We start from the raw sequence: 14,620 nt of genomic DNA on the forward strand, positions 1-14,620 counted from the left end.
ACTATATACGGATTTTGGTAAGTTGTACTGTATCTTTCAACATACCTTCTGATGTTCATTCTTGTTTATTTCATGCTGTAACTAGTAGTAATGTGAAAGAGATGGTCAGTTCACGTGAGCTTCGCGCTGCCGCTTCACTTGAACTGAGGCGCTAGAGTGATCTGTCACACCACATTAAAGAGCTCCAAAACGGTATTTATTGTTTGAATTTATTAATAAAATTGACAGAATTTGAAAGCTGTGACTTTGTTTCATATCAGACGTAACAAAGCACAAAGCTTTTTGCGATTTATTGGATGGGAGGTACGCTACAAAGCTTTGTTCATTCATCAACTGAAAACAGTAGAGACTGAAAGATTGATTATTTTGATTTAAGAATCGTTATCGGTTCTTCAAAATGAGAATCGATTAAAATCAAGAAATCCATAGTTTTAATCCACACTGTAAAAAATAAAAACTGTAAAAAGTCTGGCAGAAAAGTTTCCAAATGGATTCAGTTAAATTACAGCCATTTCACAAAATTACTTGCAAAAACAGTAAAAATACAGAATAGATTTTGCAGTCAAAATGAATGAAATTACATCATACGTATCACTGTTGATAAATGCTTATTAAACCGTGGAAAACTGATAAATAATGTCAAATTACATTGAAAACAACTTACTTTTAGGTCAAACTTTAAATTTAGGTTTTTATAAAGTTTTTTATAATAAAAAAAATTATCTACAGTCATTTTCTTTTAAAATAGTTTTTCTGTGTACAATAACTAAGTTTAATCTTTATTTTTACAGATCCAATCTCACAACTTATTTGACCAATCTCTAAATTAAGTACTTTTTTCTGTTAGACAATTTCTGTTAAATTAACTAAATGTATAAGTACAGAATACATACTTTCAATCAAAGGAACCTGCACATTTACAGTATTAGTTATTTTACAGAAACATTGTCAAGATACCTAAATGATTAATTTAGAACAGGGATGGGTCCTGGAGGGCCACTGTCCTGCAGAGTTTAGCTCCAACCCTGATAAATAAAAGAAATCTCACCTGCCTGTAGCTTTCTAGTAATCCTGAAGACATTGTTTAGATGGATCAGGTGTGTTTGATTAGGGTTGGAGCAAAACTTTGCAGAATAGTGGCCCTCAAGGACCGAAGTTGCCCATCCCTGATTTAGAATATGTAAAAATATCCACATTTAAAGGCAATTGCTATATTATACTGTAATGTTGCTGTTTTTATTTTATATATTTACAATTACATTTTATCCAAAGTGATTTGCAAATTAAGAGAACAATAGAAGCAACAAGTGAAGTTTACAGTACAAACAAAGAGTTGGTATTAATGGTTCAAGTATTAAGCAGTTTATTGAAAATGGGTGGAGTTAGGCAATTTATTCTACCAGCAGGGAATAGTCAAGGTAAAGGTCCGTGAAAGTGATGCAGAACTTGCAGAACGCAAGCTTCTGAGGGCAAACAAGTCTGAAGTAGTGAGTTTAGGTACAGGGGTGCAGAGCCAGTGGTTGTTCTGTAGGTAAACAGCAGTGCCTTGAATTTAATGCAAATGGCTAGTGCAAGTTGATGAGAGATGTGACATGCTCGTTAAAGACCACTCTCGCTGCTGCATTCTGGATCAGTTGCAGAGGTTTGACAGTGCAAGCTGGAAGGCCTGCCAAGAGAGCATTACAATAGTCCAGTCTGGATAGAACAATTTGAGTTTGAATAAATACATAAATACGCTTTAGCTTCTTGTTTGCCCTTATGGTCTGGTGGTAGAACTTTTGTTAAGTGTATCAGAGGTTCTAGGTTCTAATCCGCCCTCGTATAGGTTTTTTTCTCCTTCTCATTAAAACCAAAGATGTTCATCAGTGATTGTATATCAAGAGCAGTGACATATTTGTGTGCATTTTGTTTTGTGATTTCACCTGAATGAATAGAGAGTCTGATTACAGCAACAACGTACACAACGGACACTCAGCATGATTTAAAAAACAACACATTCCAGCACCATATCGCCACTAATTTAACGAATGAAATGTATTCTGCTAGTCTAATATTCTGCTAGTCAACTGATGTTTCGAAAAGTGGTGGGGACAATATCGACATGTCCCACCCACAAATTACTAGTCGTCGACTGATATATCACCATGGCTGATATATCTGCCGATATTTGGCATTTGTTAAGTTTTGGCATCGGCCGATAAGTTTTTTGTTTGGCTGATGTGTTGAAAGTGGAACTTTTATTTTGACACCATACCAGACTTTTATTTTGACAGCGCTGAGAAGTTGAACACCGGCTCTGAGAACGGAGTATAAGTAGGCGAATTGGGACGCAGCATATAACTAATGAAGACTCCCGCTGCGTCCCAATTCGCCTACTTATACTACGCCCTAAAAGTATGTACTCTTTTTGTGAAGAAAAAGTACATACTTTTGAGTGTGTAGCAAAAGAGTAGGCAAGCTTTGGGACATACTCACTGATCTATATAATGTCATTCTATATAGATCAGTGGACATACTACTTCGCCATCTTTAACGGACAGATCTGCCGCGTGCATCCTATCACCGTAAACTGCCCTGTCAATCATCTCGTCACAGTTAAAATCCTCCATTCAATCTAATATAATTTCTTACCATTTCGGAGAGAAATGTAGCACGTTCATCTGCCAGTCGTGGGTCTTTCATGCGGATGTAACTGTAACGGTCACCAGCTGGAGTGCCCTTGAGAGCCACCAGAGGGCACTCCAGATAAGACTATTATCACTCACAAACTACATTTCCCATAACTCACTGCCCGGACTCACCATCACTTATCACTGATCACATTCACCTGTACCTCATTCACTGATTGCATTCACCTGTCTCATCATCCTGTTAGTCTGTCTATTTATACCATGTTCATTCATTCACTCACCGCGAAGTCTTGTTTAAGTGTTACACTGCATTTCTGAGCATTCTCATGGTTTTCTTGTCTCTTGGTTTTGGATATCTTGCCCTGTTCCCTGGATTACTCTCTTGCCTCTGGTCCCTGCCTGTTTTGTTTGTTTCTTTGTTTCTCTGTTTTGGACTGCCTGTCTGTGTATGACCCTTGCCTGTACTTTGGTTTACGCCTCTGGATTGCCCACAATAAATGAGCTGCATTTGGATCTCATCTTCGTGTCTTGGAGCAGATCGTGACAGTAACACTCTCCTTTGCAATTTGAATGTAATGATGCATTTAAAAGTTAATGGCTAAACGTATCTTTACAAAAGTTCACAATGCTGCTGCAGATGAAATAAAATCTAGCCAACATTGAATAAATACATTTTCGTCAGGTTAGATACTGATAATTAATCACTCAAACCCCTTTATCTAAACCTCTCTACACAACCGCCGGACTCGCGTCTCATGGACCCATGTCTGTAGTTTTTTTTAACACTTTTCACTCGTGTTTGTAGTTCTAACCGAATCCTTGTCCAACGCGCGATGGGTTGTGGGCAATATCAGCCGTTAGAGTGTGCATCGATCTGCACTTCGGATTCTGACCGGATATAGTAGACCATCCGGGTCTCTTTGGAACACTCATTTCAACATACTACGATTTGGGACATACTAATTCTATTTTCGAATACTATTTAGGACGGATAGTATGCGAATTGGGACGCAGCATCCATCTTCATTAGTTATATGCTGTGTCCCAATTTGCCTTCTTATACTACGCCCTAATAGTATGTACGCTTTTAATGATGCATTTAAAAGTTAATGGCTAAACATATCTTTACAAAAGTTCACAATGCTGCTGCAGATGAAATATAATGTGGACAACATTGAATAAATACATTTTACATCAGGTTAGATACTGATAATTAATCACTCAAACCCCTTTATCTAAACCTCTCTACATAACCGCCGGACTCGCACATCCTCCATGTATGTAGTTTTTTAACACTTTTTACTCGTGTTTGTAGTTCTCGAATCCTCGTCCAACAGCGCAATGGGTTGTGGGCAATATTAGCCATTAGAGTGTTGGATGGATCTGCACTTCGGATTCTGACCGAAAAAAGTTACTAACCTAACCAGAGTTAGTCGAATCCATCTGTCAGATATTCTAAATGTGTAGTGCGTATTTGTAGTTTAACATTAATGCTTGTCAGTACATAAATACATAAGTACATTATGTAAATCTTAGTTAAGTGGGTCAAATAAGTAGCCTGGTAATACCAAACTCTGCTACTTCGCTTTGCGTCGTAGACAGAGTCTGGAATGGCATAATTGAAAAGTGTTTTCTTTCTCGCAGGGGGGTGTGCGCTTGTCTGAAGTATAAAATCATTGGTTACCCGTAAGCCAATCACATAACGCAATCACCTCTCTCTCCAACTTAAACATCACCTCACAAACACTCTTCTTGTTCGGGCTTCAGTTTGCAAATGCCGGGAATATTCTCCACAACAGAGCGAATTGCATCCCGTATCTCCATATCCGCAGTCGTTTTCGATTTCCCTAACCTAAAATACAATCTTAAATTCGCCGCTTAGCGTCTACGTCACGGCTCTCAGCCCGCCCTCTGTTCGTTGATTGGCCGGCTGTTTTCAGGCCGGAGGAAAACTGAGAGATAGGTCGCTATCTCAGACTGAGTACAGAAGTGAACTGAAATTGAGCGGAAGTACGAAGTCTGACGTAGTCAGGCTATCAAATAAGCCTTTTAGAGTTCAACTCATTGCATTTATAATTGCAACTAATTACAACTACAATACATTTTCATTTAATTGTAAATAACATGCAGTTAAGTGTCTTAAAACATTGCATTAATTTTTTTACATCTTTACAAAGAACTGAATGTTGTTAGTAACTGTTCTGTATGTAATACATACATTTTTCCCTGGCAGTGTTTTAAGTGTGCTAAAGACTTACACCCTCTGCTGGAGCTAAACCTCACGGGTTGCTACGTGGTCTTCAAATCTAAACACAGCAAAAAGATGCAGCACGAGCTGAAGGTGGTGGCCGGTGCCGACACAGTCAACTTGGGCTTCCAGAGCAGCACGCAGGCCGAAGAGTGGAGGAAGGTCTGACCAAGTCTAAACTTAGACTTACATTTTCATTAAACTTAAAGTTGCAATGAAACAGAAGTAGCGACAGATCTTTTCCTCCATATTGTGACGTACACTCACCAAACACTTTATTAGGTACACCTGTTCAACTGCTTGTTAACGCAAATATCTAATCAGCCAATCACATGGCGGCAACTCAATGCATTTAGGTATGTAGACATGGTCAAGAATCAAGATGATCTGATGAAGTTCAAAACTGAGCATCAGAATGGGGAAGAAAGGTGATTTTAGTGACTTTGAATGTGGCATGGTTGTTGGTGGCAGATGGGCTGGTCTGAGTATTTCAGAAACTGCTGATCTACTGGGATTTTCACAAACAACCATCTGTAGGGTTTACAGAGAATGGTCTGAAAAGATAAAATATCTTTACCAGTGGGTGGCAGTTCTATGTGTGAAAAGGCCTTGTTGATGCCAGAGGTCAAAGGAGAATGGCCAGACTGGTTCGAGCTGATAGAAAGGCAACAGTAACTCAAATAGCCACTCGTTACAACTGAGGTCTGCAGAAGAGCATCTCTGAACACACAACATGTCGAATCTTGAAGCAGATTGGCTACAGCAGCAGAAGACACACACTGGGTGCCACTCCTGTCAGCTAAGAACAGGAAACCGTGGCTACAATTCGCACAGGCTCACCAAAATTGGACAATAGAAGATTGGAAAAACGTCACCTGGTCTCAATTTGATGTGTCTCAATTTCTGCTTTAACATTCAGATGGTAGGGTCTGAATTTGGCCTAAACAACATGAAAGCATGGACTAATTCTGCCTTGTATTAATGGTTTAGGCTGGTGGTGTAATGGTGTGGGGGATATTTCCTTATTGTATAACCACAGTGTACCTATCTTCTGACGGCTACAGAAGCTCAAATCATCTAAAACTAGTTTCTTGAACATGACAATGAGTTCACTCATCTCCTCTCCACCATTAAGCTGGTGTGTGGTGGAAGTTCTGGTGCACTGTGGCTGCCATCTTATCATCCAGGTTTATGCTGCACATTGGTGGTGGTTGAGGAGATTCCCACCGTCCATGTAAAGTGCTTTGAGTGCAGAGAAAAGCGCTAAATAAATGTAACAAAATATTATTATTCACTATACTTAAATGGCCTCCAAAGTCACCAGATCTTAATCCAATAGAGCACCTTTGGTATGTGGTGGAACGGGAGATTCATGTCATGGATGTGCACTGTGCAGCCGACAAATCTACTGCGTGATGCTGCCATGCCAATATGGACCAAAATCTCTGAGGAATATTTCCAGCACCTTGTTGAATCAATGCCATGAAAATTAAGGCAGTTCTGAAGGCAAAAGGGGGTCCAACCCGGTACTAGCAAGGTATACCTAATAAAGTGGTCGGTGAGTGTACCAAAGACCAAATGTAGGGCGATGTGGCCGTTCCACTCAAAAGTGAAGGCAGATGAATGTGAGGGTGGGGTTTAAGCAAACGAAGTGATTGCAGGTCCCTGCATACATCACCAGAGAGATGTCTGTCATTTCACCGGAAGGTCCAGTTATGATGTTTTGATGAAACATTACGAGGGTCAAAAGTCTTTAAAAAATTAAACATGCACAGATGAATTGTTCACAATAAGATCTATAAGATGCATTTTGAAAATACATAGGGGGAGTTTTCATTTCATGCCAACTTTAAACTGTAACTTTAACTAACTTGTTTTCTGTTTGTCTCATTTGTAGATTATAGAAGAAGTGAGCGGCTCCTCTTATTACGAGCCTGAATCCCAAAGCTCCTCATCCATCCTGAGGAGCGAGAGGCTGGACTCTTGCAGGGTAAATTACACACTCACTGACACCATGCCAGGTCCTGTTCTCTATGTTAACAACATTATCAATGTGATGGACACAGCGAGAGAGTAACAGCATTACTTCATTTCTCTGAAAGAGATGTTACTGAATTAGCTTGGTGGTTATTCATCTGGAGACCTTTCCCTCACGTCCATTCCAGAGTCTCTTTCATGAATGTTTTGCTGGCTTGAGCCATGAACTAAACTGATTAGCAAAGTCTTGTGTTCCATATTAAGCCAATTTGTAGATTTGGTAAGGACTGCCTTACCTGTGTTGGAGAATATTTTGTATTTTGTACTTGCTTATGTCAATTAACGAGTTCTTACAATCTCTCTTTCTCTCTGTAGTCAAGTACTGTCCTCCATACAGACTCGGATGAAGAGAAAATCTCAAGTCTTCCATCTACAATTAGCAGTGTGGAGATTAAAGACAAAGACAGAGGTGAGCAGACACACTTGCGTTTGGAAACACAAAGGAGTTAGTTGGATGATGAAAAGGGGGTGTTTCGTACCATAATGGAACCAAGTGTTTGAAGGGGAAGGGTTTAAAAATAAGAGAGCTTCTCTGCATCCGAAATCACGCACTTCCCTAATATATAGTAGGTGAAAAACAGTATGTGAGATGAGAAATATGTTTGAATTCACAGTATTCATAAAAACAGTAGGAGAAAAGTACCCGGATGACCTACTACTTCTGTCAATATTCTGATGTGTGCATCCAATGGACACTTTAATATCCCATGAAGCTACAGGAATTAGATTTGTGAACGCCAGTGCCAAATGACAATGACAACATGACGGATCTAGTAAGTCCGGATTGCATTCATGCTACATACTATCCACCTTTTTCCTATGCCCCAATGATGCTTTGCGCGAATTATGGGAGTAACTTCCGCTAAACTGTAAGCAATCAGTGAAAGGCTCGCTCTTAATAAGCAATAATAAGCTTTTTTGTTTAAAACTGGGAAGAATGAAGTGTCATTATTGTACTCACCCTTCAACCATCGAACATTAAAAGGAAAATTTAAAGTGTAAAGAATTAACAAATTACTACAACAGACCATGAATAACCCTAAAAGCTTGATTCTTTCTGCAGCAATATTACGGACGGGTTAAATATTAGTAATATTTGTCTATATTATGTAACATACGTTGCCTTTAATCAAAATTACCAATTGGCGATTGGCTGTTATATTTTGAAGGCAAGACTTATTCCACCACATTGCGTGTTGCAATTTCTCCAATTCATAGTAATATGAGTGGACTGTCTTGGTAAATAAACCAAAAGCTTGGTGATGTCAGCCATAAAGGAAAGTTGTTTCAAAGGGGGGTCAAGTTATTACATTTTGATTGCCCATTCATTCAACAACCGTTTCATTCGGATTTGCTTCGCATTGCGGAAGAAAAGATCTTTGCTACTTCCGTTACATCACGACTTTATGCATGCCAGCCTACCAAGGTTGCGATGTGTTATTACATTTTGATGAAAAATTATGCAACTTTTTTTTTAGTTTTGAATAAAGTGCACTGATAAATCATTCACTATAAAATCAAGATAAAATGTTAAGTCAAGTCAAGTCACCTTTATTAATATAGCTCTTTTTACAATACAGATTGTTGCAAAGCAGCTTTACAATGATAACAGGAAATGAATGCAACAAAGATTGTTTTGACTGTACAGCAGCTCTAGAAGAAATTCAGTGTCCAGTTTAAGTACCGTTAAGTTCAGCGTTGATTCATTTCCATTGTAATAATCATTAGTTATTAATTTAGGGGCATTTCCACAACATCGTTTTCAACTGAAAACCTTTAATGCGTTAAAGCCATTCATTTACACGACAGCGGCGTTTTGGTGGCTTGAGAACGCAAACTTTGAAACGGGTTTCAAAGTGCACGTTTTTGAAAACGAAACCGTTATCATGTAAAAATTGTATCATGTAAGAATGTAAATAGGGTCGGTTTTGATTTCATTGTTTAATGTCTGCATTTCCCACAGTTCTTTGTTGTCTTTCCGCAACCTAATGCTGTTTCTAATTAAAGAAGTCTACCAATAACATATGCTTTATACCCATTATGTGGTCTGCATATGTTGCTAGCCCTTCTATTAGCACAACTGTGCCATTGTTCACTCGTTTTGGTGTTATTCATTAGGGGCTAAATTCACTGCATGCCGTACAGGACACAGGCTGGGTGTTTTCCACACTGTGTCATTGTCTATGGATGGATTCCTGTGAGATTTTATTGTCACCTTTGACATTGGGGTGACAACCACAGCAGTGAACTCAGAAGTTTGATTTTAAATATTTGGGTGAACTTTCTGATAGTGGCTCAGCATTAATGTAAGCAGAGAGCGTATTTGTTTATGAAGGAAACAGGAAAAGCTATTTATTTTATAAAAAATAAATAAGCTAATTAGATTTTGGGGAAGATCAAAAGTTTAGTTGAAACTTGGAAGTGGCTACGACTTACCACTTGCTGAGTAATGTTTTAATGTTTTGTTATTGGAAACGTGCGCTCACTGATTAGAGACGTGTAGATGTCTACTTCACGTGTCTCCACAAACAACTTGAAAGGGAAACTTTCATACAAGTTTATTTGTTTATTTGTGTTTGTACAAGCATACTTTGATTATAGACTCGGACGTTTATTTTATTATTTTATCTAAAGTGTGTAATTTCTGCACCCCTAGCAAACAGAATGACAAAAATTGTTTGAATTGTTTTCAAGCATGTTCTTCTGAACACTCCCTCCATCTGCAATTGGTTGGGAAATAGACAGAACCACCATACCTTCTAGTAGTGTGAAGAACCAAACATACATCACATTGTGTTGTGCTAGTCAGGAGGCTTAAACAATTCTTATTGATTCCCAGTTTCGATTCCAATAAGGTAAAAAAAAAAAAAAAAAAGTCAAATATTAAGATATCAAACAAATTAATGACTTACAGCAACAATTTAAAAAGTAGCCTAAGAAAACTGTGCTGTTCTCTTTCGCGTCTTCTTGTGCTTGCATGGTTTAAAATCACATTAAAATGTGCACACAGTAATCAAAATTTTAATTTTGTAACAAATATCTGACTCCTGACCTTAAGTATCCAATTCCCAACCCTACAACTACAACTAGTTTAAGTCTTAATTGTTCTTGTATGTGGCAACTATAATGTGAACTACTGATAGTTTATTAGCTATATACTCCAGCATATTGGTAGTTTACTTTACATGAACCTAACATCATACTTGTAGTTTTATGATGAGATGTACAATTATTTATTCTGATAACGGTTTATACTAGATGCCAGTCTTTTACAATACTCTGACATCTTTGAAGAATTGTCAATTAAATCAGCCAAATGTTTATCTGTTTCTGTGTGTATTGAGAGCACTGTGAAGATCAGATTCAGTTCCACCAGTGTACTGCACTATTTTCTCTAAACTATTCAACCCCAGAGCTGACTGGTTACTCTAAATTTGAACATGTAAGTTTAAAAGATAGTATTGTCTATATAACATGTAGACAATGTTATATTGTCTACATTGTCTACGTTTGTGCTGGAGTACATGTTTTGTACTCCAGCACAAAACATGTGCTGGAGTACTACCTCAGAGAAGCCATTATGTGTGAAAAAGTGTAGGATACTCTAAACAAGCCAACCATACTTAAAGTGCCCCTATTATGCTATTTTAAAGTTTCCTAATGTTGTTTTGGAGTCTCCTACTGTTGGTTTACATGCATCAAAAGTAAAAAAAACTGTTTCATTTTCTCATAAAATACATTTGCACATCACCACATTTTCAATGATTCTCAAAAGACTCGTCAGATGAATCCATCTCTCTAAATCCCTCCTTTCCGCAAGCTACTTTGCTCTGATTGGCCAGACAGCTCAGTCTGTTGTGATTGGTCTACCGTGTACAGAGCGTGTCGAAAACAAAAACGCCCATTGCCATAACAACGTCAGATCTGCTTGTCCTGAGGCTTCCTACACCGTAAACTAAACAGTAACGAACAATGACGTCCATTTTACCATATCAATCCGAGCGCGAGTCCAATGATAAAACACTGGAAGAACTAGTTCTTCAACCTGAACCTCCATCGCAAGGACAACTCGAGCAGGACGTTTCTCAGTGATAAGCTACTCAGTTTGAGGTACATTATGAGATGTTGCAACTGTAATTCCTCACCATAAGCATTAACAAGTACATTTCCATCAACAAACCGATTTTTTTACTTGTACTTATTTATTTACCGAGTATTTTTCTAATTTATTGCGGTGAACATGTGGAAACTGTATCAATAACAGTGCATACATTAGCTGAGCTCTAGCGTGAATGACTGATGTAACATAAACGTTGGTAAAACAAATCTTGCTCCATGCTTAATCTCTCCTCAAAGTAGTGAGAACGACAGACAATCTGCATTAATAGACACAGTTTTAGGTAATAGTGGCCCACAGCTGGTTAGCAGAAGTATTTCAGTCAGACAGTAATAATGTGAGTTAACCAGTTAGCAGGAGACCAGCTGTATCAATATACACAATATGTAACACAATATCAAACTCAAAACTTTTTGAACACCATCTTTCAAGAGCAAGGGGTTTGCGAATCCTGCATTGAACTCCGAGATTTGAGAAGCAGTCGTCAGTAAAATAAAGGGAACACAGCAAAAGTTTAGGATTATACTGTTGTGGTATCGTGGTAAAGATGATTTTTAACCATTGATTCTTCACATGCTCATCCTTGGGCAGTGGAAAAGAAACTGGCTTTACCGTCACATTGTAAAGCACGTCTTCTCGACATGATGCTGTCCAGTATCCACAGGAATCAGCTGCAGTGTTTGAGGTTCAAGTTTTCCGTCTTTCAAAAGTAAGAGTCGACTCTGAGTCAATGAAATGAATCGTTTTTCAAACGAGTCATAAGCCGTTTCGTTGTGACGTCAAGAAAAAACATTAGCGTATTGCCCGCCCACTTATTGCGCGCGCAGACACCACAATAACTTTATATACGGTGCACTTTCAGATTTAAAACTTTGCAGGATGTTTTCATTCACTTAGAGCTGTGTTACACACTACATGAAAGGTCATTTTCAAAAATCCATAATAGGGGCACTATTTTTTTTTAATTACTTTAAAATAATTATACTTTCATAAGTATATCTCAATCAAAATATCAAGTATATCATAAGAACAAGTATAGGCCAAATACATGAAGACTTTTCTGTGTACTTGTTTGTTACATAAAAAGTAGACTGAATGTATGCTGTTATATTTCTTAAGTTTAAAAGAAGTATACAAATATCACACTAATAACCCTCTTTTTTGTAAGAGAGTGGCTTACTAATAGTTGTCTCTGCTTTTCAGCTGAAATAGTATAAAGTTTTAAACATTGGTCAAATTTAACACGCCAACTTTAAGAACAACCAAGGTCACAATTTGAAATGTAATGAGCAACACACAAATATACCATGAACACAAATTATTATCAGGCACAGGTAACGTGTATTAACTCTTTGTTCACTGTCCTCAGCGGCCTTCCTGAACGTGCTGATGAACTGTCAGTGGCAGAGTCTGTGGTGTCGCGTGGAGGACGGGGTTCTGAAGATGTATCGAGATGAGGAGTCAGAACAGACCCCTCAATACACGGTTCAGCTCAGAGGGAGTGAGGTCCGTCCCGGCCCGGATACAGCACATGCTTACCGCATTACTATAACACAGCACGGAGACCAGGTGGCTGTACTAGAGGTACAATAATGATTCAATATTCGCTTGTATAATTTTTTTTAAATCTTAATATTTAGGAATTTCTTTAATTGATTTTTATTCCAGTTTTAGTTTTAGTCATTTAAAGTAGATTTGGTAAGAACTATAAATTATCCATTATTACATGCAACTAACCTAAACCAAACCCCAATCATAACCCTAACCGTATAGTAAGTACGTGTAGTTCATTATTATTACACAGTACTTAAATGCATAATTACACTGTAACACGGACACCTTAAAATAAAGTGTAATCGTAGATATTTAGGGCATGGTACCATGGCAATGCCATGTTTTTTACACATGCCATGGTTTTAAACAATACCAAAAAGTACCATAGTGCTTTTATTGTTTTTTTGTTTTGTTTTTTACATGGTATCATGGTGGTACCATGTTCTTGTATGCATGTACCTTGGTATATATAAAATTACCACAGTATCACCATCTGATACCATCACTGTACCATAGTACTGCAACAGTAGGCCTACTTATAAAGGGCAGGGATATTAAAATGAAAGTAAATATGGTCTATTTTGATTTCTTGTTGTTTTAAACTGTTATCACTGTCTTATGAATTACTGTATGTTATTCTACATGTATGAACGTGCAGGCAAATTGTGCAGATGATAAAGAGCAGTGGGTTCAGCTCCTGCAGGATGGGAGTTCCACTGTAGCTGGTTCTCCATATCAACACACCAGCCACGAGTCACTGAGGTACACACACACTCACATGCTGTCTGTCTGCTGCCAGCATTCCATATGAACCAAGCATGAATCACTGAGCAACACACACACTCATAAAAGTACTTACATTCTTTCCGCATCCTCTTTCCATTCTTCTGTTTCCTCTGTTCCTCAGTGGTCTGAAAAGCCGCAAGTTCCCCACCTCAAACATGTACATGGACGACCCCTTTCAGCAGCTGTGTGGTGGAATCCACTCTCAGCCCATCTATTCAAACTCATCCATACTGGAGCACATGGTACGGTCCAGCAGAGGGGTGTTAAAAAGACAGTTGAAGAAAGAAGTGTATGTGACCTATGTAACCAGAGTAAAAAAAAAAAAAATTATCTGATTTGAGCAAGCTGTTTGCAGTTTAGTAAAGTTACTAGGGCCGGGACTTTAACGCGTTAATTAAGATTAATTAATTACACACTTTAACGCGTTAATTAATTACACAAAAAATTATTTTTAATCGCACTTATTTTTGCACCGCGGAACGTTTCTCACTGGATGAGTTTCGGCGGACCGATTATACTGGCGCACCAACTAGCGTTCATGACGAAGAAGCTGACATAGACAGTAAAAGAAATGGACAGAACCATCTCATTGGAACTCAGTTGAGACCGTTGAAGCCCATTTTTTAGCGATTTTTGAGCACTTCCGTTCCTGACGCGCAGACTCAAACCGACTCAAACTAAGCTTGATGACGTGAGCAACCTGTCTGACAGACGTTAATCTTCTAGTAGCTGTGCCAAGAGGAATCTGAATCATTCCCTTCCGAAACTTGCAGAGCCGGAGATCGTGAGTATTAGCTGTCCATGAGCTCGATTGCGCGCGAGTTTCTACTTCTGTCTATACGGTAATTTCTGTACAGCGCGACAGAGAGTCGAGTGGTTATGACGCAATCGTTAGCCTATTTTTACTAAATCTGTTTCTACGGGGCCATAACGTAACATAGAAGGTAATGGAGCCTTTTATACATTGTCGTGTTTCTTTAGAAATAAATAATGGAAAAATGGAGTCTTTAAACGCCTCAGATGTAAAGTTATTCGCTGTCAAAGTGACGCCAAAATGAATGGGAGTCAATGGAAATGCTAACGCAAGTGAAGTTCTGCTACAAGATGGCGGCACCCGGCCGACTTCAACTTCCGGTCGATGGATTACCCCCTTGGAAGCTGACGAGATCGCTTTGGTTGGCCGGTGGCTGGGAAATGTTGTTACAAAAAACGAACGGATGGAAGCGTCGATAAGAGCATGGTTGTGTG

General features: G+C 38.5%; 1 protein-coding gene across 3 annotated transcripts in view; it reads left to right on the forward strand.

Moving 5' to 3' along the window:
- The window catches only part of si:dkey-220o5.5 (actin filament-associated protein 1-like 2), a 103,128-nt gene that overhangs the window by 72,705 nt on the left and 15,803 nt on the right, over window positions 1–14,620 (forward strand). For all 3 annotated transcript variants that reach the window (XM_056246705.1, XM_056246706.1, XM_056246707.1), the window contains 6 exons: window positions 4,864–5,040; window positions 6,776–6,868; window positions 7,231–7,324; window positions 12,402–12,616; window positions 13,245–13,348; window positions 13,494–13,614. In XM_056246705.1, the coding sequence (XP_056102680.1) occupies window positions 4,864–5,040; window positions 6,776–6,868; window positions 7,231–7,324; window positions 12,402–12,616; window positions 13,245–13,348; window positions 13,494–13,614 (804 nt within the window). The remainder of the gene's footprint in view (window positions 1–4,863; window positions 5,041–6,775; window positions 6,869–7,230; window positions 7,325–12,401; window positions 12,617–13,244; window positions 13,349–13,493; window positions 13,615–14,620) is intronic.

Source organism: Rhinichthys klamathensis, unplaced genomic scaffold, assembly GCF_029890125.1.
Source record: "Rhinichthys klamathensis goyatoka isolate OS25496 unplaced genomic scaffold, OSU_Roscu_1.1 h1tg000040l_1, whole genome shotgun sequence".
NCBI lineage: Eukaryota > Metazoa > Chordata > Actinopteri > Cypriniformes > Leuciscidae > Rhinichthys > Rhinichthys klamathensis.